The 23612-nt window shown below is 45.6% G+C and overlaps 1 protein-coding gene across 1 annotated transcript in view; it reads left to right on the plus strand.

Annotated features, from left to right (window-relative positions):
• Positions 1-8460: 8460 nt before the first annotated feature.
• AMPH (amphiphysin) overlaps positions 8461-23612 on the plus strand; it is a gene marked incomplete at its 5' end in the record, with an annotated part of 128057 nt that continues 112905 nt past the window's right edge. The window contains one exon of the mRNA XM_081996282.1: positions 8461-8529. Coding sequence (XP_081852408.1) covers positions 8461-8529 — 69 coding nt within the window. The remainder of the gene's footprint in view (positions 8530-23612) is intronic.

Consider the following 23612-nt stretch of genomic DNA (forward strand, 5'->3'; position numbering starts at 1 on the left):
TGAGGGTGTCTCCTGGCATTAGGTGGACTTTAGTTACCTGCAGTCCCAATGAAATCCTGCAAATAGACCAAAAATGTGCAGCTGGGCTAGAATCTCTTAATTTTTACAGTTTGCCTCAGAAATACGGGTCTGATGGCACGTCAGTCTTTTTGATGAGTTTTACCCCATATGGAGGGATCATGTGGGGTAAAACTCAATACGAGTGGTTAATAGGTCTGGTCCTCATGAAGCAAACTAGTATCCCTAACCTCCCCATGAACTCCTGAGACATCATGTCACCTCCTCCAAGTATTTAATCTCATTCCTTCCCTGGAGGTTAACCAGAAGGGGCAGAAGTTGCGTGCCTGCTCATGCTGTGGGTCTGCTCCCACAAGCACCTCCAACACGGGTGTCACGTCAGGGTCGGGCGCAGAGCTTGACTTCCACCTGCAAGGTGGAGCCCCAGATGTCTCAGCTCTCCCTGCTGCCAGCAAGGTGGGGTGAGACGAAGTCAACCTCACTCCAAGTCTGAGGTGGCATAACAAGGAAAAAAGACTTTCCAAGAAGACTTTTCTTCCTTCCCAAAAATGCCTGTATCTTTTAATCTTGGTTTTGGATTTTAGAAGCATTTTAGCGGATACTGGCTAAGAGGATAAAGGGGTTTTTTGGCAGATGTGAAGAGGATCAGAAGAAATTTGTTTCATGCTTGACATACAGGAGCAGCGGAGGCTTCAGAGATTTGTTCACGGGTAGATATCAACTATACTGAAATAATTAGCTTTGTTTCACTGTTCTGACCTGTGCCTCTGCACTGTTTCTCAGCAGCCCCCCTGAGCTCCTTGTTAAGGTGCACGTCAGCTGGTGTACGTCAGCTCTGGCGTATTGAAACTATTGACAACTGCACTTATGCTACTAACACTCTTAAATTTATTTAATGTTCATCTACTATTCCATTAACCTTGATCAGAAATTCTTCCCTTGATGTCGAAGGAGACAGGACTGAATCTTTTGCTACAAAGGAAAAGTGGGAAAGTACTTGAAAATACTGGTTTTGGATGATGCTACACTGAGATGAAGAGAAATCAGTGCACAGTGAAAAATGTTCACCACCAGGTTCTACACATGCCTTTTCTGCAAAACCTTGCCCTATCCACTGAAAATCTTTATTCTCGTACAGTACCAAGGGGCCTGAGCCTTCAGTCTGCTCTCTGACCCTGTTCCTCATTTTCCTTAGTATGACAGATTTTATTTTATCTCCCTGTTTTACAGGTGTTCAGGGAATACAGAGAAGAATATCAAGTCCATGACCTCTCTCTACAAAGCAATGCATTCATTATTGATTATACAAGGTGTATTGGTCTAAAGGCATTTGCAGGGTTTTTAAATTTAATTGATATGTAATAGTCATTCATTCATTGGTGATTAAGATTTACTAAGGGTTTTCCTTTTAAAAGCACTGTTTTTAAGAGACATACAGTTAGAAGATATCATTACTGTGTAGTTAGGGCTCTCGTCTTGCTGCGTGCCATTTCTGAGATACAAGGAGAAGATTGGCAATGTGGGAACATTTCTCAATACCATTTTGAAGAGGGGAAAAGAAAGGGAGAAGGTGTTAAAATTTAATTTGGATGATGTATAACTTCAACTTTTACCAAGGCTGCCACTGATAAAAGCTGCAAAAAAGATGCTTCTAAAATAAGACTAGCATAACATTATTAGCTAAAGACATTTTTTTCCCCCCACAGTGTGAGAAAAATCACTGTCTCACATGCCAAGGACTGGGAAGTCTGCAACAGTTACAGAGTTTGGTTCCTATAGTGACTGTTATAGCAACTGTTAGCATCCAAAGTGTCTTTTCATCTAGTGATTGAAGTAGTTCAGAAAAATCTCCTTCCAGAGACAGTTGCTGGATGAGTGGAGTATTTATTATCACGCATACAGCTATAATAAGATGATACAGATCAGAAATGGAGTCTAGGGAATGGCCAAAGCAAGTTTTGCTGGCATCTGGATGGGCAGGCTAACTTGTCTCCAATCTCTGCTATTTGCTTATAGCTCTTTTAAGGGCTGCGGAGATACGTTTCTGGGGAAAAAAAAAAATATACAAAACTGGAACACAACTTTTCAAATACAGTGAAGGATACACTAGCTGTAGCTAAATACCAATCTCTTAGGCCAGTCAGGCCATTTGCAGGTAGGACTGTTTTAATTCAGGGACTGCTTCCCCTCATGTCTGTCCAGGACACCTTTGGGAAGAATAATAATATAACTGGGGCTGTTGTAAAGGAAAGATTTTCTTTCTGCAAATGTTGTTAATTTTTCAATGTGCTGCTATTACTAATTTTGATGAGAGAAGTGCTGGCATTCCCAAAGCTCTGAGGCAGATCAGTTTGGGATACCTTGGAACAATTTATGGATTATGCAAGAAACTGAAAAAAGTCAGTTTTTCCGTTCAGAAACTGAAAATAGCTCCATTAAGAACAAACCATGTATTAAAAAAGAAGAGTGGAGACATTTGCTTAAGGATCCTTGATAGTCAAAAGCTAGGGGTATCTACAGAGAGTCCATAGGTTTAAAACCTGACCTTAGACTCCACAATTTAAACAAACAGATGCTACAAAGTCTCGAGTGCCTTTTTGAAGTTTGGATTAATCCTTTGCTGCGGTATATGGTTTTCATTATGAAAGTGCCTCTCCTGTGGCCAGAGGTCACACCATTCCCTGCAGACTCTGGTTTTCAGGACATGGCCAGTGGGTCTAACGCTAGCAACAACAGCTGGGCAATGCTCCTCTTGCAGGCAACTCCTGTACCCCTGGAAGCAGATCCCTAGTTGCTCTAAATTGTTATTGCTTCCTTGAAATAGTAAGTATTGAGACAAGAAGATCTGCTGCAGGAGAGGAGGCTTCCAACTTCCATAGCCCAGCTCCCGGTGACTAGGAAGAAAAATCTACTTCTATTTAGAAAATGCTGTCTCAGATATTAAACCAGCTCAATTAGTCCATAACAGTTTATGTACATGTCTTCTTGAAGAAAAACAGATCCTATAACCTTCGTAATGAAATAAATGTGTTTATTATTTTGCATTTATATATTATCTTGCATTTCATGGCCTTTCTAAATTAAAGGGCACACACAATCAGAGTAGCTATGGATAGTCATCTTTCTCCAAATTTTAAACATTTCAGGATTAAGTTTTCACATCTTTCACCACACCCCTCCTCCTAACCCACATGAATGGTGGAAGTGACGGCACTGTAAACGTGCATTAGCACAAGAAATAAAACCAGAGAGGCTGTATGTGCTCATAATGCCACTATCATCCAGTTAATGAGAAAAGAGTCATTTATGGAATCAGATTGATGTCATGCAGCTGTTCCCTTTTACAAGTGCCTAACGTGTGAGAGGAATTCACCACTGGTTAGGAAATCCCCAATGAAGGGAATGTTGCGGTGGCATGGCTTTAAAAAAAATAAAAAAAGAGGGATTAAGTGTCACAATAGTCATTTTTATGCAAATTAAAGGTGTGATTTTCTAGATTCTCACTGGAAATACTAGGAATATCATAAATATATTTGATGGGAAAGAGGAAGTGTATGGAAACCTGTGTGTGGAGGAATACACTTCTTAAGCAAAGTGGTTGGCTTCACTTTAAGGAGAAATCCAAAGGACATCCTACAGAAAGCCTTTCTGTCCTTTTTAGCTGCCAGTTAAAAGGGCAGGTATTTCTGGTTCTGGCCTGTGACCTTCTGACTGGAAAGATTAAATGTGTCAAGCACACCTATGCCCAGATTTTTCAAAAGCAATTTTTCAATGACCTCTGAATGCTGACCTCAGAGAGACTAAGGGAGCCTGAATTTCAGCTAGGGTGGTTGGTACTTTTCAGAAAAATTGCATGCTTCTGAAGAGTCTTAGTTTGGGAGCCTCTTTTTTTTTTTTTTTTTTTTTTTTAACTGTGTTGTGGGGGTTTTTGCTACTTAGGTGGGAAAGCTCAGCTAGTGGGGAAGCCCGTATGTTGTCAGCATGATTCTCCACAATTAATTTTCTGTACCATTCCCTGTGTTTTTCATTTAAAACCTGACACATCAGGAGGAGGCCAACCAAAGTGTGAGTAGCCTATTCCGCATTCTTTCCTAATGCTGGAATTGGTACTGTATATACAGCCTATCAAGATGCTGTTGCTGTCTAAATGATACAACTTAAAGCCAGTTTCTTTGTGCAGCCCTGTTTTCAATGGGACCAGGTTGGCAGTTGTCTTCACTGAAGGAGGGAGCTGCAGATGCCTGCAGCTCTGGCCATGCAGAAACTCATTCTTGGATCTCAGGAAAGCTTGTCCTTCTCATCACCCTACTCTTTTCCTCAAGCTTGTATTTTATTGACACTCCAGTTGTGTAAAAGTAAAAAAAGACTGGTATTAACTAAGTGATACTTAATTATTCACTCCTACCCCTACCTGGTCGCCCTAAAGGATTTTGGCTCTCTTGTGTCTTGTCTACTTGTGCAGCCTCAAACCTGAGAAGATTCACCCAAAGGCAGCAGTAATTCCAGCTGTTCTCTCTCTAGCATCATTATTTTTTCCTCTATTTGAAGCTCATTTCTCTAATTCCTTCTTTTTCAGGGAAGAGGACTTGGAGCGGGGGAGGAACGTACCTTCCCCCTGCAGAAGTCCAGCACAGACATCCGTGTCCCATGGGTGCTACCCAGGAGCAAATTTCATACAGAAGCATCACTGGTGCTCGTTCCGTGAGCGAGCTCTGTAGGCTCCTCGTTAGTGCCACTTTCCCATGTAAGGCTCCTTTTGGTGGGGTTCAGATCCTGGGGTGGTTGACCCAGCTGTCCGCTGACTGAAGTCAGGGGCAGGACACACCTTCAGGGCAACAAAGCGAGGCCAATACCAAGCACTGCCTACCTGTATGTGGCTCTGTGAAGCCAGATACGTTCAAATAATGAAGCTGAAATCAAAGGGCACCTTTCAGATAAAATGCTTCCCACTGATGGAACTGGTGTTCTGTGCCAGAATGTAAGTACTGTTGTTAATGACTGCGAGAGAAGTGTTAATGTGAAGTTATATGAAGTTATAATGAGGGAAAATATTAAAAAAAAAAAATCTGTATTTGGCTTTAATAAGAAGAATTTAAATTAAAAGGAAATGCCTAAGTATTTAAATATAGAACGCGTGTGGTTTTTAATCTCAGATTTTTATTAAAAGTTTTCTCTAGACTAGATATTTACAGGATTTGGCACCACATTTGTTTTATGAAAACATTTTTTCTTTTGACATGTACTTTCCACTGTGTTCCTTACCTTCTTTATCTTGTGATTCTGACAGGCAGCTCTCCTCTCTGGGACCCACATCCAAAGAGCAGCAAGACCTGCAGAAACTGCCCTGATGATCTAGCAAGTCTTTTTCTGCCCGTTATACCCTGACCTAAATTGCTAGCACAGTGCCAAGCAGCTGTTGTTTGTAAAGGGAGATGTAACATTCAGGTCCTGTACACCTGAAACCATTTAACTTCTCACCTTGCTTTCCCATGTTTGCTATCTGTTTGTCTCAACCGGCATTGAGCTTAGGTCTGTACATTCTGCCTCCCAAAATCCCCAATTACAATGCGATTTCAACTTCTGGGCTGTCCTGCACCTTCATTTGGATGATCTTCATTTCCCACTCCAATTTGCCATGGCAGTGACTATTAAAGTGCTGTGCTGATGGTGGGGATGTCTTTTATTTGCCATGGCTGGGGTATGAGCTATGAGTCTCCATACGCTGCTGTTTGTAGAGCTCTGTGAAAGTCACTGTGTCACTCCGAAGCAAGTTGATACCTGTACTGTAATTATCATTGCACTGGAGACTGCTGCAAGGCATTTGCCAATATTTTTTTCTCTTATTAATGTTGTAAAATTGACTCCTAAAACCAGTGTTTTCTCATTTTATTGCTTTACACAAATGAAGAGTGCTCAGAAAAGCAGAAATGTGTGATGAGAAACCATGCTGGTGATGAGTCAGAAGAGATGCAGATTTCTTCTTCTTCTGACTAACGTTTTGGGTGAACAGGGATTGTCACCTGTCAAAAGCGGTGACACAGCAGTAGTAGTAATACTTACCTTCCCCCTTCCGCTTAGAGATGTTACGTTCAAAAATCACCACTCCATTAGGAACATTTTTCTATGAATGACTGATTGTCCCTGCTATTCAAGAGTGAGATCTCATTTTAAAATAACACCAATTAAACAATAACGCAACAAATTCAAGGAGAAAACAAGCACGGTAAATTTTAGTAAATGATTCCTCATTTTTAAACATCATCTATTTCAGACTAAGGTATCAGCACCACAGAGAAAGAAATTTGCTTTAAAACACATCTTAATGGTGAAGTATTCTCTTAAGAGAGAGATTTACAATAAAGGTTATATGTGACAGTCAGGGAGTATAGAGATATCAGCTTGATTGCTTGCTGATAACGACTTTCCAAAATCTAGCTGATGGAGAGCAACAGGCACACCGGTGAAAAAGCCATCTCTGGCTGTTGCCCAAGGCCATTAAAGGGGGGGCAAATGTGGCACAGGTCAGCCGACTGAGGAAGACAGTGGCTGTATGACTGAGCACAGCCTGCACATCTACATGCTCCTCATCCACCAGCGTGAAAAAGCATTTTTGGGCTTGGCGGTGAGGGATCTACTATTATTATATCAGACAACTGGGGAGTAAAGGGCATGGGAGAGTGTCGTCCCCACCGCCAATAGCCCAAATGCAACCAAATACTCTGTGTCCTGCTGATATGTGCTACCTTGGTTATCCTTTGGTGAAGAAAATGCATGAGTAATCAAAGTTAAGACCACCTCTTTTCATTATTTTTTGATTACTAAAGTGGTGTGATCCTTTTGGAATCAGATGCCAAACTGGCCAGAAAGAGACACTCTGAAGAAGATGTGAAAAATTATTTTGAAGAATTTGGGAACCCTGTGCACACTGGGACTTTGTTTTGATCTTTCACGAGCCTGACAGCCTTTTAAGAGACTGCCTGCAATCTTTCTGATAAAAGAATTTCCTTGGTTGCTATGATGTGTTTTCTTTGTTTTTCTGCTTTTGTTTTTTTCTTTTTTTTTCCTTTTAAAAAGGTGCTTATATGAGAATTAAGTAAGCACGTAGCTTCATATAGGTGACAATTTCTTAATAAACATTGTTACTGCTGCAGTTGGTATGTCAGATTTGCTTCCTAATACTACAGGAAAATGTGTCATGCAGGCCTGGGACTGGGCAGATGTCAGAAATACAAGCTCTCAGGAAACATAGCTGGACTTAAGAGGTGTACAAGACATTTTCTTTTGGCAGGTATGAGACCTTCTGGCTTGTGTTTCGTACCAATCTGAAAAATCAATGAAAAGTATTACAAACAGAACGGCTCCCTGTAGAAGAACATAGGTGCAGGCTCAGAGCCTGGAGTTCCAGTGTTTTGCTTTGTATTGCTTTGCTGTGTTTGCCACTGGGTTTCTACTTTCCGGATCAGGGAACTCTGTGCTTGACCAAACAGCAGAAATAGATGCCAGAAGTGAATCTGGGGCCACGATACCTGGGAAGGCTGACTTTGCTAACCTCGAGCGACTGATGCCGAGCAGTTCTGTATTTGAAAGATTTTCGGGTGCTTGAGTGTCAAGGGAGGATGGAGAGTTTTATTGTGACTGCCCTCGAGTTTTGACTGGAAGTTGTAATTTCAGGAATGAGATCAAAAACCTGAAACCAGTCCGGAGCCAGTTTATTTGCTGCTGGCTGCTACACTGAGATAGGAGTGAGCGATGCGTAGGAGGAGGATGCCGATAGCAGCGCAATGGCCAGTCAACGCGTATCGCTTGCATTCAGCGACACGGGCACTGTGAGCCCAACACGGTTGTCATCTGCGGCAGCAAGCCCCGCTTGGGCCCAGCTAGGGGTGCAGGACCCCGAACCGCAGTGCCCAACCACTGTGCTGAAGGCCCATTGACGGCTGCAGCCCCAAAACCAGGGTGAAAGGCATCAAAGGAGCTTGGAAACCCAGAGAGACTCTGCCTCGGTGGACATTTCTGGGGAAATACGGGGGTGCCTCGCACCCCCCGGCTGTAGGAGGGGAGCTCCTGCCAGTAGCGGATGCGGCGGCGGCTGCTGCAGCGCTGATGCCTTCTGGAAATCTTCACTCCCGTTATCTCTTCTTGACGTTTTTTATTATCTAGAGGAACTGCCTCATCTCCAGGAGACAACACTGCCCGCCCTGCGGGGGGCCAACAGCCGCCTCCCCGGGGGGCCGGGCCGCGGCGGAGGGGGGGGCCCGCGGCTCACCTGAGGCGGCGGCGGCGGCCCCGCCTCTCCCCGCTGTGTCTTTAAGGCCCTCCTCCTCTTCCTCACCCTCCTCCTCGTCGCCCTCCCGCCATCCATCCCCGTCCTCGCCGCCACTGCTGGGCTCTGCCTCGCCCGGCTCTCCTTTCCCCCCGACCCTCCCCATCCCGCCGCCAGCCATGGCCGACATGAAGACCGGCATCTTCGCCAAAAACGTCCAGAAACGCCTCAACCGCGCCCAGGAGAAGGTGCGCCGCGGGGGGTGCTAGGGAGGGGCTGCAAGGTGGAAGGGGGCGGCCGCGACGCCCGGGGTCCCCGAGGAGAGGGGGCCCCGCTCACCGCCCCCGGCTCCCTGCCCGCGGGGGTGCGGAGCCGCGGTGGCGGTTGGGGGCCGTTGGGGCGGGGGGGGGGCGGGGGACGGACTTTATTATGTAACTGGCCCATTTCAGCGCGCCAGGCGCCCCCCGGCTGGCCGTGCCGCTGCCCCCCGCTCCCCTCCGGGACGCGGCGGTGCGGGCGGTGCCGGCGCCCACCTGCCGCAGGCCCGAGCGAGCCGCCGGCTCCTCGCCCTTCACGGAGAGCCGGGCTCCCCGCGGGGGTAGGCCGAGTGGCGGCGCGGCGGGGTGGCTGGGCTACCGCCCCAGCCCGCGCGGGGAAATAAGGGTTTGCCTCGCCTCACCGCCCGCCGCCAGCCCTCCTAAGAGGATTGCATTGCCTTTAATATCTGCGCCGGCTCATCCGCGGCTGAAGCCATCCTCCTTGCCGCACCGGCTTGGCAGATGAGCCAGCCGGCCGCAGCGGTGTTGTGACAGAAACCAACCCCCCTGGCGTGACAGAAACCCGCGGGGACCGGAGCCGGCAGTGCTGGCGGAGACCCGCGCCTTCGTTAGCAGCTGCTTCGGTCTTGGGGAGCTTCTCGAAGCGTTATGAGGCCGGTCAAAATGTTGTGCAGCTGGTGGCATGTATTGCTTGGAAAACTCGGCGCTGATTCTTGCGTGGATATGAACAACCGGCAAAGTCGGGGAGGTTTTGTGGGAGTTTCTCGTGAAAGATGAGGGCCTTGTTGGCCGTGGTTTGTTTTGGTCGTCTTGACTAATAAAAGCCGATTGGTATAAATATTCCACACAAGGAACTCCCGTTGAGCTGTTGGGAGCCTTAGAACAGGACTGTATCTACAGATGTTAAACCAAGCAGAAAAGCATTTGCGTATGACTATATATAGCATCTGTACCGGCTACTAGTACAGCTCTCAGCATGCATTTGTGAGGCACAGTTGTTGGCAAGCATTGCAAGTCACGTCTTTTGAGGGCTAACAGAACCTTTATACCCCTCTAGCATCTATCCCGTGTTGTCACACACCCTATGTAATAGGGCTCTGGAGAATTAAAACAGATTATTTTATGACCACTGTTTCTCATACTTCACTCCCTATAAATACTCACTTACTTTTTGCCACACATTGAACTCTGTGGAGCATTAAGGGAATAAAATTTGCAACAATTAATATGTAGAAAAGTCTCATATGTAATCATGTCATTATTTAAGAATCTAATAGTTGAGGCTGTCACAGGCAAGTGATGGTTTTTTCCCTTTCAAATACTCCTATCTAGCTCACAAGGTCATAAAGTACTAGACTTTTCAATACTGAAGTCATGATGCATTTCTATTCTTGCCGGTTTGGGCTGCAAGTGTTTTGATATAAGATACCTAATGTATTCTTAAGTAGTTTGAAGAGATCTGATGACTTTATGGTGCGAGTTGAGCTGCGTTGATAGTTGTTGCTGAAGCCTAAAAATACTATTCGTTTCCTTGTGTCTTTGTCAGTGTTGTTACGATTAACCATCTAGTAAAGCATTGGTGTAAATATTAAAAATTACATGTACTGCTTCCAGGTGTGTCTGTTCAAACATGGGAGGTCTTATTTACAGCAATGTGTGGGTAAGTCAGAGAGCACACCTTAATCTTGAGTACCTGAGGTCCTGGTGAAGACTGCTCATGCACCAGGCCCCAGGGGCAGCTGCTTGAAGCCTGGTGGGTGCCTTGTGTGCAAACTGGGGATGCTGGTGGGCTCTGACGGCTGGGCTGCTCTACTTTCGCTTCAGTGATCAGCCACGCTGACAAAGGGAAAATTTGTCTGGTGTGACCTGTATGTATTGCCATAAGGAGGCCAAAATTGCCAGATTGCATCTGTGGTGTTTTCTTATGTTGATGCGCCTAAACATTACTTATTTATAGGGAATGAAAGCTGTTGGTGGCCTGACATGGAGTAGGTCACAGTACCACGTAGCTCTGTATCCTTGCTTTCCTCTTCATCGCATGCATGTGTAGTTATTGTGTGAGCTGGACACATCTATTCTCTGGTGCCTACACTTCTGGTTAGCTTTGAGTTCCTTTATGGTTATACAACATGAAATCCTTCATTATTTTTGCTAAAACTTTACTTTAAAAAAAAAAAAAAGCCCCAAATGGGAATGATATGTAATGATTGGGTTTTTTTGTTTGTTTGCTTTGGGTACTTGATGACAATAAGTAAATTGTATCTAGGAGTTAAAAGTCTATGATTTATCTGATTTCTGATGGTGTGAATAGGATGCCATTGTGACAGGTGTGTAATATCACACTTAAAACAACTCAAACATATTTAAAATCTCTTTATCTTGTTGCTTATAGTGGATTTTGGCACCTTCAGTTTACTTTGTGTCCTTATAGTCAGTTGTGTTTATAAAGCATTTATACGTAGTTGTCTTTGTAATTGATGCAACAACATAAACCTTCACCTATGGAAACTATTTTTCTAATGATGCTATCAGTATCTTCAGTTCCTTGCAGTTTAGGAGAAATTTTAGTTGTACAGTATAGTTAGTGCATGTGTCCATATACATATGTGTCTAGTCACTATTCATGACAAAAGCTAAATAACTGACATGAAAACGTTGCATATTGGGCAAATCTGTCTTGTATGAGAAGTGTTAAATCTGAGAGTTACATGGACACATCCTTTGATGCTATTTTCGTAGTTTAAACAAAAGGAATCATCCATCTATGGTAGAGCAGACTTGATAACATCAATAATATTGTCTTTTCTTATAATTATGATTCCAGAAATATTTAGATTACTCCACACTGTGGAAATGGGTGAGGTAAATGCGTCAATGGCCTGATAAGGCAAATGACATGAAAAAAAGTGCAGGCTAAAGAAAGCAAGAATTCACGCATTTAATCATGAACTGAAGTGCTAATGAGGGGGAAGAAGGCAACTGTCCAAAATGGACTGGACTAGGCTAGTACTCAAAATGAAACATGATTTTAAACAACTAGAAATAATAATTGGTCACTCCATTTTTCACATCATCCAGAAGATGGTACTTTTGGTGATAGCACATGTGCCCTGGCACCCTGATTTTGACTCAGTGAGTGTCGAATCTTACACTGCTCTTCACTGCATTTCTTCAATGACTTTTCCCCCAAAATTTAGGAAGTGTAGACATGCTGAGCTTGCAGCATCTGCTGGAAGCTGCCAAGAGTCAGCTGAAGAATCTGGATTAAAGTTTTAAAAGCATCAGAACAACATAGGAGCCTACATTGCAGTCATAAAAGTAAATGAAACAGTAACGCGTTTAAATGTTTACATTGAAACCTGAGCAGATGTATTGGTAACTGAGGCTGGCTGAGTCAATTCTGAGGACAAGATGACTTGGATGAAGAGGCTGAGTTTGTATCGCTAGGGTCCTCTGGAGATCTGAATTTAAGTTGCTAACCCAATTTACAACACTAGTTATCTCCTTGTCCTCTCTTTTGTAACTCAAAACATCTAAGCAAATAGAATAGAATACTTCAGACGGAAGGGACCTGCAACAATCATCTAGTCCAACTTCCTGACCACTTCAGGGCTGACCAAAAGTTATATTTTAAAGGCATTGTCCAAATACCTCTTAAACACTGACAGGCATGGGACATCAACCACCTCTCCAGGAAGCTTGTCCCAGGGGGGACCACCCTCTTGGTAAAAAAATGTTTCTTCATGTCAAGTCCAAACTTCCCTTGACAGATGCAGACTTGAGCCATTCCCATGTGTCATGGCACTGGGTCCCAGGGAGAAGAGCTCAGCACCTCCCTCTCCACCGGCCCTCCTTAGGAAGCTGGAGAGAGCAGGGAGGTTGCCCCTCAGCCTCCTTCTCTCCCAACTAGACAAACACCCTGTCCTCAGCTGCTCCTCAGAGGACAAGCCTGCCAGCCCCTTCCCCAGCATTGGTGCCCTCCTCAGGATGCATTCAAGTACCTGAACATCCTTTTCAAATGGTGGGGCCCAGAACCGCACACGATACTCAAGGTGAGGCCACACCAGTGCTAAGCACAGCGGGATAATCACCTCTTTGGACCAGCTGGTTATGCTGTGTTTGATGCGCCCCAGGATGCGGGTTGCCCTCTTGGCTGCCAGGGCACACTGCTGGCTCCTCTTGAGCCTCCTGTCAGCCAGCACCCCCAGGCCCCTTTCTGCAGGGCTGCTCTCCAACCACTCCTCTCCCCACTGAGACTTGTGCCTGGTGTTACTGCATCCCAGGTGCAGAATCTGGCATTTGTTCTTGTTCCATTTCATGCCATTGGTGATTGCCCAATGCTCCAATCTATCCAGATCCCTCTGCAAGGCCTCTTGTCCCTCAAGAGAGTCAACAGGCACCTCCCAGTTTAGTGTCATCAGCAAACTTGCTAACTGTGTGTTCAACTCCTGCGTCCAGATAACAGAAAGTTGAACAGAATTGGCCCTAGGATTGAACCCTGAGGTTCGCCAGCCTTGGTGATGTAGCCTTGTTCACTGCAACCCTTTGAGCCCTGCTGTTCAGCCAGTTCTTCACCCAGTGCACTGTGTACCTGCTCATCCCACAGTTGGATGTTTTGTCCAGAAGGATGCTGTGAGGGACAGTATCAAAAGCCTTACTAAAATCTTGAGGAACTAGATCTACCACCTCCCCTTTATCTACTATGTGGGCAGCCTTATTGTAGATGGATATTAAATTATTTAAACAGGACATTCCCTTCGTGCATCTGTGGTGACTGTGCTTGATGATTGCATTATTCTCAGAATGCCTTTCAATAGCACTCAGTGTGATCTTTTCCATAATTTTTCCAGGATGCAAGGTTAGACTAACAGGTCTGTAGTTCCCTGAGTCTTCCCTTGTACCCTTGTAAAATGGAATAACGTTGGCTAGCTTCCAGTCAGTGGGAACTTCCCCAGATTCCCAAGACCTTTTGTAGATGATTAAGAGGGGTCCTGCTGTAACATCTGCTAGCACCTTCAGAGCTCTTTGATGAATCCCATCAGGCCCCATGGAGTTATGAACATTCAGCTGGTACCTTACAATTTTAGTGTCCACAAATGGAAAGGTACTGTACCCACAGTCGTGGTCCTCCAACTAAGAGGACTGGGCAGCCCAAGGTAGCCCCATGGACATTAGCTCTGGTACAGAGAGGGGACAGCTAAGATGGGCTACATGGTTGGTTTCTACCATAGCCTGTGAGAAGAGTAACAGTATGAGGTTTGTCCTTCAGAGCTGAGTGGCACAGGATGTGTTGGGGATGCCCAGCAGCTGTGCATAGTGCATGGCCACCAAGGGCAGGGACGTCCCCCGGGCTTCCTCAGTACCTAGACACAGGGACTGCCTCAGGGCCAGCATCCCAAAGGCCATTTCCGAAGGATGCTGGGCAGCGCTGCGCATGGGGAGGGCGCATCACCCCCATGTCACAGTGCCACCACCTGGCAACGCAGCAGTCACAATGCCCCAGGCAGGATAAAAGGGAGCATCCTCCTGTGTCCTGCTGCCAGAGCTGGCCTGAGGGCAGCCTGAAGACAACCCAGACAACGTTGTTGAGAATCTGGTGCAATTACTTGGCAGGCCCTGAGGGAGGAAGACTGGAGGCAAGGCCAGCTCCCAGCGAGGCCATCTGATACATGGAAATCCTGCTTCTGCCTTCAGGGAACAGACGCAAGCCCCTCAGGAGATGAGAAGAACCACCAACCCCTGGAGATGTCTGAGGCTATCAGGCCTTTTCAGCTGGATAGCAGTGGCAAGACCAAGGGAAGGCCTTCTTGAGGAGCACTGCAGAGCTCACCATCCTCATCCCCTGCAGAGCCAGGGCCAGCAGCCATGAGAAATGGGTTGCAGAGATGTTGCAAGGGGTCCCAGTGCTTTGGAGCACCCACTGGTGTCCTGCCAGGCGCGGGAAGGATTCTTGCACGCAAGGTCCGTCAGGCTGGGGGCATTTGGGCACTGGACATGGCTTCAGGTTGAGGGAGAAGAGGGCTTAGGCATCTCCTGGGAGGCGTGAGCAGCCTGTGGGATGAGGAGGCAGGTTGTGCTCACATGCTCAGGGAACAGCCGATCGCCAGCTCTGCCTGGGGTCAGGAAGGAATTTTCCCCCGGGGTAGATCGGCGCTGGTCCCCGGGGGTTTTTTGCCTTCCTCTGCAGCACTGAGCACAGCCCCTTGCCAGGGCTCCTTTGGGCCATTTTGGCAAGGTGCCTGCTGCTCCTGCTCCACAACAGTGGCCCACGTGCCCCACATCTGGGGGGAGGAAGCTGTCTAGGCTCCCAGGGTGGTGCCCGGGGGTTGCTGCTTGTCCTCTGTAGCACTGAGCACAGCCCCTTGCCAGGGCTCCTCTGGGCCCTTTTGGCTTGGCACAAGAACGCTTGTCAGGCATCGCTGGCCAAGAAGCATGGCAGAGCAAGTTTTGGAAGGCAAAAAGTGCGCTTCTCATCGCTACGTGTCAGACTTTGGAAAATACCCCATGGCACCACACACCTCTTCTTCTTTTGTGTGTGGTCAGTCCTGATCCTCATTCTTCACATTCTCACTCTTCAGGAGACAGCGACTGCGTGGCCTGTGTTGCTGCTGCTGCTCCTTTCTGTAGCTCTGTGACTTGCCTTTGCCAGGCTGCAGGGATGTTTTTTCAAGCTAAACTGAAGAACACATCAGCCTGCTCCTGGCTGCACATGTGCATTGTGCTAATGCTTGTGAGCATCGGCTCTGAAACAGAGTCAGAAAAATTAGAATACTATCCTGCTTCCACTTGCAACCTTTGTCATTTGTGTCCTAGAAGGTGTTTTTGGAGCTGAAAGCAGCCCTGGCATTTCGGGGAAGTGACAGTCTCATCGTTACCCGACTCATGGCGAGCGCAGGGACCAGAACAGAACAGCTCTGCTCCGTTATGCCCAGAGCTCTGCCTGACCCGCTACGGCCGAGGCCCGAGGGCTGCGTCCAGGAGAGCAGCTCTCTGCAGTGCAGGCCCCAGGCCCACCAGCAGACAGGGTCAGAGACGGGCCCACCTACAGCGTCGCTCAGGCAGGGGCTGAAGGCCCCAGGCTGAGCTGAGACACGTCCCCCGGGCACTGGCAGGAGACGGTGGGGGTCCCAGGGGAGGCCGGTCCCAGCCCCCGAGGCCCCTGAGCACCCCCAGGGCCCTGGCAGAAGCAGACCTGCACCGCTCATACGCTCTGCTTTAGACATTGATGGCTGGACGCTTCGGAGACAGAGTGCTGGGCCAGGTGGATCTTTGCTCTGAGGGAGTGCTGCTGTCCTCAGGCTCTTGTGTTTTAGCATGGTTTCCCATGGGAAACAGATCAGGCATTTCTAAAAATGAGTACAAGGAGCAAAAAAAATTCCACAGGTTATGAACAGGTATTGCTCACCTGAAAAATATTTGCAGCCATTTAGTTGAGGAGCATGTCCTGCTTGAGACTGAGGGCTTGGTCGTTGAGCCTCACTAGGGTCAGAGATGTGGGGTATTGCCGTCCTGTGGGAACCCAGCTAAACTGGATGAACACAGAAGACTTTCAAAAACCACACTTTATACTTGCTTTTTGCAAATTTGTTCAGGTGGTCCAATGATTTCGAGGCGATCCACAGCTCTCACCCCCATCAGAAGGGACATGCCTCCTTCCCACAGAGCCAGTGCCGAGGCTGGGACATGGTGACCCGTGCAATGCCTTCTGCTAGTGCAGGCCTGGGAAGAAGTGGCATTAGAGATTTCCTCAACATGTGCTGGTAGGGAAAGGAGGAGGTAGGGAGAAGAATAGCATAGCACAGCATAGTTCAGCTGGAAGGGCCCTACAATGATCATTTAGTCCAACTGCCTGACCACTTCAGGGCTGACCAAAAGTTAAAGCATGGTATTAAGGGCATTGTCCTAATAAATGCCTCTTAAACACTGACAAGCTTGGGGTATTGTCCTCTTCTCTAGGAAGCCTGTCCCAGGGTTTGACCACCCTCTCATAATAAACACTGCTGGTGCTGTTGCAACACTTCCAGTTTTCTCCCCATATGCAACGTTAACCATGATCCTGTGAGGTACTATGTAATACACCCTTCCTCATGGTCACTTAGCTTCCATGAAGTAAAGAAAGTGCTGTTTCTTCAGTTTTATGGGGATCCATATCTCCATGTCCCCTGACCAAAGCATTATTAATATCAAGGTGACCTTCTCCTGTTCTTGCTTGACAGTTTAATCTTTTTCCTTTTATTCTTTCCCATTTCCTTTTTAGTTCTTAGAAATGTGTAATTCCTCTGCCATTGTCTCTACTTAGATCCTCTCTTCCAAATAAATTTTTAAAAATCTTTTGCTAATTTGTTGGGCTTGGGTCTGAACACTTGCTACATTTTGCTCCTCTAGCAGATCCTCTCTCTTTCACTGTCATATTGTCTAAGACCCCATGTTTCTGACCCAAGGTCTGCTCTATGCGAGCTATCAGTGAGGCTGCCGTCAGTGATCTGCAGCCACTCCGCAGTGCGGTTCTGCTTTTCTGTTGTGGCACAATTAAGAGTGTGACTTTGCAGGCGCATAGTGGAGAGATGTTGGGATGGTAGTAACCTGTGTATCTGGAAAATACAGGAATTCCTGGTCTGGTTTGATCGCCACCGCCAGTTGATCCACCTAGAATAGGATGTGCTACAGGCCCCTGGTCCAACCAGCTGCTGTAGATGGTAAGGGTGAGAGAGCAGTGAATGAGGGCGGGGAAGGGGAATATGCTTTGCCTTTCATCTCAGTAGCCCAAGTTTTCAGTACTGGCTAGGAGGAACTGTGAAGGAAACTGTTGAGCATCTGTCATAGCAGGATATTTCAGTGTGGATAAATGGCAGAGAAAAGCAGGGTAAGTATGAGGTGGGGCTGAGCATGGAGGGGACAGCAGCATGCCTGTGCCCACCCTGCCTGCAGCAACTCAGCATGGCTGGCCAGGCTGTGGGGAGTCCCTCTTACTGGCTTGCCAGGTAATAAAAGCAAGTGTGGGATGGCAGATTACTGAGTTTGGGAGAAAATGAAAATAAAGAGTGAAAGAAGCCTTTTGATGCTTTTTTGCCGTTGCCTACATGAAGAGGACCATAGGTTCCTGAACTCACCTGGAGATGGCAGGGGGATTTTCTCACCTGCCTAAAATATGCACAGTGGGATTCACCCCCCCCCCCCCCCCCCCCAAACCTCTGATTAGGCAGCAGTCATTGCCTGCTATGCCAGTCCTCCCGCTCACCTCGGGGATGGTGGAGTGGGGAGAGAAGGGGTAGCAGATGGCCCTACTGCTTCAACATGGAGAGCATTTTCCCTAGGGAACTGTTGTTTCGTTTAGTTCATTGGGCTCTGCTGCCAACTCGGCTGCTTGGAGCCTCCAATCTAAAGTGTTTCAAGTGCTGGGTTGCTCTTCCCAGAATCTTCTGCAGCATCAGTGATGTGCATCACTGAGCCTTTGCTGTTCTTGAATCCAAGATAATTTGTTCATGACCTCATGAGTAGTTAGTTAGTTGCTACATAGTTCCACATAGTTGCTGGAATCATAAACCAATGACCAACTTGGGAAAGCAAGTGTGTCACTTTGTTGTGTTGAGTCTCTGCTAATTGGAGTTCAGTAATATTTTTTTGGAGGGTAAGGTAAAAACATAGCCTGTTCCTCTTCCTGCCTGCTCTACCTTTCTTTCTGTTTTCTCAGTAATTATTCTTCATTATCTGTAGGACAGGAGCACCTATGAGACTGTGTAGAATTGGGGACTGGTGTGGACAAGCACTCCGTTGGTGTAGATATTTTCTAAGAAGGTTGGTGGGGCAATGGGAGAGGAGTTCAGCAGCTGTTCTATAGGTGGGAGCACAGAGAAGTCGGGCTGGACCACACTAGAAGTCTTTGGTCTCCAATCCTCAGTGCCCTGCTGCTACTTCTCAGTTGTTTCTGTTGTGCCTTCTTTTTCTTACCGTCGCTGACAAAAAGCTCCTGCTTACTCCCAGGTAAGAGCCTCTGTTTTGTTCTCCCTGTCTTTGTAGCAGATTAATTCCTTTGATGCTCCATTGAAGTCTCAACTTGGAATCACTTTCACCCCACTTTTTTTGTACCCACAAGACTGCTAAATCTGCTTTGCAGTGATATGGAGGCCAGTGCTACAGTCCGTAAACTGCAATCAATCCTCTTTGTCTATGATACAAAAGAGGAGAGAAAGGCCTGCCAAAGTTTTGGGCTGTCACTAAAACAACCATTTGAAAAACAATTTCTAGTCTAGATTAGCAAACAAGCCCCTATGATTTTTTTTTCCAGAAACATTTCACAAAATGCCATCTTTATAGTGTGCACACACATGCCCACACATGCTTACAAGAAACTGTCAATCCTACTTCTCCCAGGTTTAAATTTGAAAAACACTAGGAGAATAGACTTACTATCTTATTTTTTAACAAGATAGGGATTTGAGAAGATTAAAATTGCATAAAGAACACAGAGAACCTGGATTTCTATTCTAGACTGTGATCATTGGTAAGCATTTGCTTCAGTCCTTACAGAATTATAAGGGGTTAGGGGTATGTAGCTGGGGCAGGTGATGATCTGCAGTGCCATGGGAACACAGTTAATTCTACTGATGATTCACAGTTTATGTCTCAGCAAAGCCTAGTTAAGTGACCCACATGCATGAGGGTTAATACACAGTATTAAGCACAAAGCAGAACCAGATGAAACACTGCATGCAGAGAAGAAGCCTGATTGAATAAAGGTGATCCATTTTCTATGAGAATAATCAGTCTTTGGGATCTGAGAAATTACATTGATTTTTCACATAAAATGCATATATTAGGTTCAGATTCAGGAAGTTGTTTAAAGATTTACTTGCATGCAGGGCATGTCGAGGAGTAAGTAGAAATGTGATACTTGTATTAAACCTGTACAGCTCTGTATGTGGATGCTGTTGCTTATATTTAAACTAGGCTTCAGGTTGTTCAACTTGCCATTATCGGCTAAATCCTTGTTGGTTTATGTGGGTGTTATCTTTTCACACTGGTATAGCCGCTCTGTGCAGTTTGGATGAACTTTTTAAATACATAAGGCACACTGCTGAAATGGATCTGCTGTGAGCATAAAATAATTTTTTCAAAGTAAAACTGGCAGTAATTTTAAGTATAGGACAAATTTTAGTCCCGTAAAAATCATAAGGAATGGTTAATGAGGCTAATCAGAGAGGAAAGAATTTAATTGATTGCCTCATGTTTTTAAGATCTGTGCTATCCACATTCTTATCACAGGGGAAACAGAAGTGCTAGGATCAAAGGCAGAATAAAGGAAAAGAAGAATTCATGGGTGTACGCAGGCCTGAAGAGAAGCAGGAGCACCAGAGCTCCATCCAGAGGCAGGGCTGGTCTGGTGCAGCCTTAGGGCAGATGTCCCCGCAGCTGGCCTTGCTCAGGGAAGAAACGCATGGGGAGAAAAGCGCACAGTAGTAACTGAAGGGACCCCAGGCAGGCAGGGGACGGCTGGCTGCTGCAACCGCAGCATGGTCACTGCGGGACTGTGTTCAGGAAGCGGTAAAGGAGCGGATTCATTATAGGTGAAGCGGCAAGCGGAAAACCGCCACAGTGGAATGATGTCCAGGTGAGACGATGGCTGGCTGAGGTCCAAAACCAAGCCAGACATTCGGAGATGAGATATGAATTTGAAATACGGAATTTGGATTTCATGAAATGTGGAAGTATAACAGTGCAGTGAAAGTTCTTTGATTTTTAAAAAACAGTACAGCCTTCCCTCTATATTCTCAAATGTCTTCTGGATTAATTAGTAAAGAAATTAATGTATTCTTTATGATGTGACAGTCTTGCAAACTGCCAAAATGTAACTTTCTTGATAGCACATCTCTAAACGTTGTCCTACTTAATTCTCAGAAAAAACTTGCGGGCAGAATTAGTATCAGGACAGTTGTATCTTCCTTCATGCTTCATCTCTCCTCTTCCTTTTTTGTCCCTCTCTTCTCCCATCATCCTTTCCTTGCTGCCTTCTCTTTCCCTCCCTCTCTTCTTGTACATCTAACCAAACAAGTTGTTGCAGACGTAACCACCAAAGCCACTTAGAAAATGATTTGACTTCTGTTGTGCCATCTGGTTACTGGATTGGGTGAGCGCAGCTGCACACTTCAGAGATGATGGCACGTTTAAAAATCAGTACTGAGCCTCTGAATGTTGCAAGCTTTAAAAGAGGACTGAATGTTCATTTTGTTTTATTTGCCTCGTGTTGTGCATGAGAGGAGGGACAGATGGTACTGTTGGAACAGGGCTATTCCCTTAGGGTCTGCAGGGCTGACCAAGGTCCTTCCCCTGTGGTGGGAAGCTGGGAATAAAGTGACAGCACCCCAAATGGGCAGTGCTGAGTACCTGGGGAAATGCTGAAAGACAGGAGAGGTGAAATGGAGAACAAACTTGCCGAAGAGAGCGGTGCGTAAGGTGCAAATGTGCAATCTGAAGGAGTCTGCAATGGGCTATGTTCACAAGTGGTGTTTTTATTGGGAGCTCCAGCTGAGTCCACAGGAACTTCACCCAGCTGGTTGCCTTAGGGTTTAGCCCAGCAGTGCTGTCACTCCAGGTTCAGTGAAATCAAGGTGCTATGTGTACCCTGGGGCTTTTGAATTTACTTCTGCCCTCTCTTCTTGTACTGAAAAACCCTCCTATGAAATCCATACCTCCAGGGTCTAAAAAGCATGTATCAGAGAAGGCAAACCTCACTGACATTTTACAGAGCGGAAGAGGATTTTATTCTTAACACCACCCTGGCATCATGTTTTCCTATGGCACCAATTGAAGAACATGTTTGTTGCAAGTATAGTGCCAGCATCTTTTGTGCAAAGTTTGTGTTAGTGTAAAAATAAATGGTAATTCAGAAGTTGGCTGAGAATCTAGGCTGATTTGACAGCCAAGCTGAGAAGCAAATCAGGAGGGAATTCGGCCAACCATTAGCTGACAAACACACGTGCAATTTGAATGGCATCCTAACCCCTTAATGACTCACATCTCTAAGAGTCATGACATAGCAACATGTCAGGATGGGGGGGAACAAGTTCTGTCAAATATGATTCAAATATGGACTGACAAATACTTTGGATCAAGAACGTGTGTTTGCAGACTGCGGGATGAATGCAAGTTTGAGTATGGTGTGTTTTGCTCAAGTGTTTCAACTTGGATTGTGCTGTTCAGTTCTGGTTTCTATAGTGAGAGCTGATTTCTATAGGCAGTATTTATCTGTAAAAATTTAAAAAATTGGACCCCATTAAAAATATATTTTAAAGGAGGCACTGTGTACTATTGAGGTTGCTAAGTCACTTTTCTGAAGGATCTATTTTTGTGAGCAATAAATAATTTTTTTCCCTTCTCATGTCCAATTTCCAGTTTCACTCAAAGCACCTATACCAATGTTTGTTTGCTAAAGTCCATCAGTAGTTCCATCCTATCAAAGGCTTACCATAAAGTACACTATTTAATAGTGGTGTTGGATTGCTCAGTAATATCTGTTATCAGAAACGTTTGTGGGGTTGAAGTAGTAATATAAACCAAGCCCAGACTTTTTCCCTCCTCTGGCTCAAAGAAGGATATTTTTTTACACTTCATTATACAGAAAGATTCCTTACTTGCATGAAAGCAGTTGCCAATCAAGCGAATTTTATTACGCATTAATGCATCTTAGAATATTTGCACATTTAATGGATCTGGAAAAAAAAAAAGCAGTGAAAAGTCAATCTCAAATGCAAAGCACTGGTTATTCCTCCTCTCTCTGAAGCTCAGGGTACTTTCAGTTCTGCTTCAGGGAAGGTTTTATCATTAAGTCTTGACAAAAAAAAACACCTCTAGTGGATTGTGATGGATTTCTGTCTTTTTGATTAAGTCTTATTTTAAAAAAAAAAAAAAGTGGAAATAACAGAAAGCTGGGGAAGGGCTTTCTGAAAAGAGTCACAAACTCATTTCTACTCTAAGATGGGTACACCAGCAGGTTATGTCTATATCTAAACCAGCTTTAGCTATACTAGTAGTGAGTAGGTGGTTTCCTGTCAGGTGACAATTACCTGCTGTACTACTGAAAAGTGTTAAAAAGAGAGTATGTTTCATCCAAGTTTTTTAGCTCTGGGACTTTCAAAAGAGCTCAGTTCCCATTGACCTTCCTCATTTAATTTAGGGTTGTTTCTAAGTCAGTTCCTTATTCCTGAACGTGCCTTTCTGTGCTGCTAGTGTGGTACAGAGGGTTTTTACCTGGCACCCCTCAGTTGTCTGGAAATGGTGACTCTGGGGAGATGCAGAGAGTACAGTTTTAGGTTGCTCTGTGAAAGCATGGTGCGCTGTCTGCACCCTCATCTCCACCCAGTGTCTCCCTTAGCAAAAAAGGAGTTCTCCAAGCCTTCCTTTGGTGTGGCATGAGGCAAGGTCTCACCTGAATGGTGGAAAGCCCCATGCCTGGGCACGGGGGTATCTCTGTGCATTGCAGGAGGGAGGGATTGCATTCGTGTTCACCCAGGAAAAAATTTGGCCCGTGTCCTAAACCAGTTAGTCTGGTCCTTACAATATTAGCAAAATAAGTTGTGAGAGCAAGTAATTTTTTTCTAACCTAATGCTTTTAATGCTTTAGTGCACAAAGAGAAGACTTTAGAGCCAGACTAGTTTGATGCACAACAACAAAGTTGCTGAACAGGTACGAAATAGAGACGTTTAGAAGGCCTATACTTGACAGTGGCACATGGTCAGACTGGGCATCCATTGAAGAGAACGCGAGTCATCACTGGGAAACTTGACTGAACATCAGCCTGCCATGGGGAGCTGGTTGCAACGGGAAGCTGGTAGACAACCAATATTTGGTCAATATAAAAAGCTGCCTGCTAAATTCCTCTTCACCACATCTGCTGTAAGGGTCTGTCTGTCCTGAATGGGAAACGTAGATTTTCATTGTAGATCTTGTTCCACAACCTCTATCTAAAGTTTTAGGAAAACATTATACCTTCTCTACAGTATCCTTTTCTGTATTAATCTTAGTTCCTAAGTAAAAAATTGTCTTTCACATTTGCAGT

This window comes from Phaethon aethereus (assembly GCF_964289735.1).
Source record: "Phaethon aethereus genome assembly, chromosome: 2".
Classification (NCBI taxonomy): Eukaryota; Metazoa; Chordata; class Aves; order Phaethontiformes; family Phaethontidae; genus Phaethon; species Phaethon aethereus.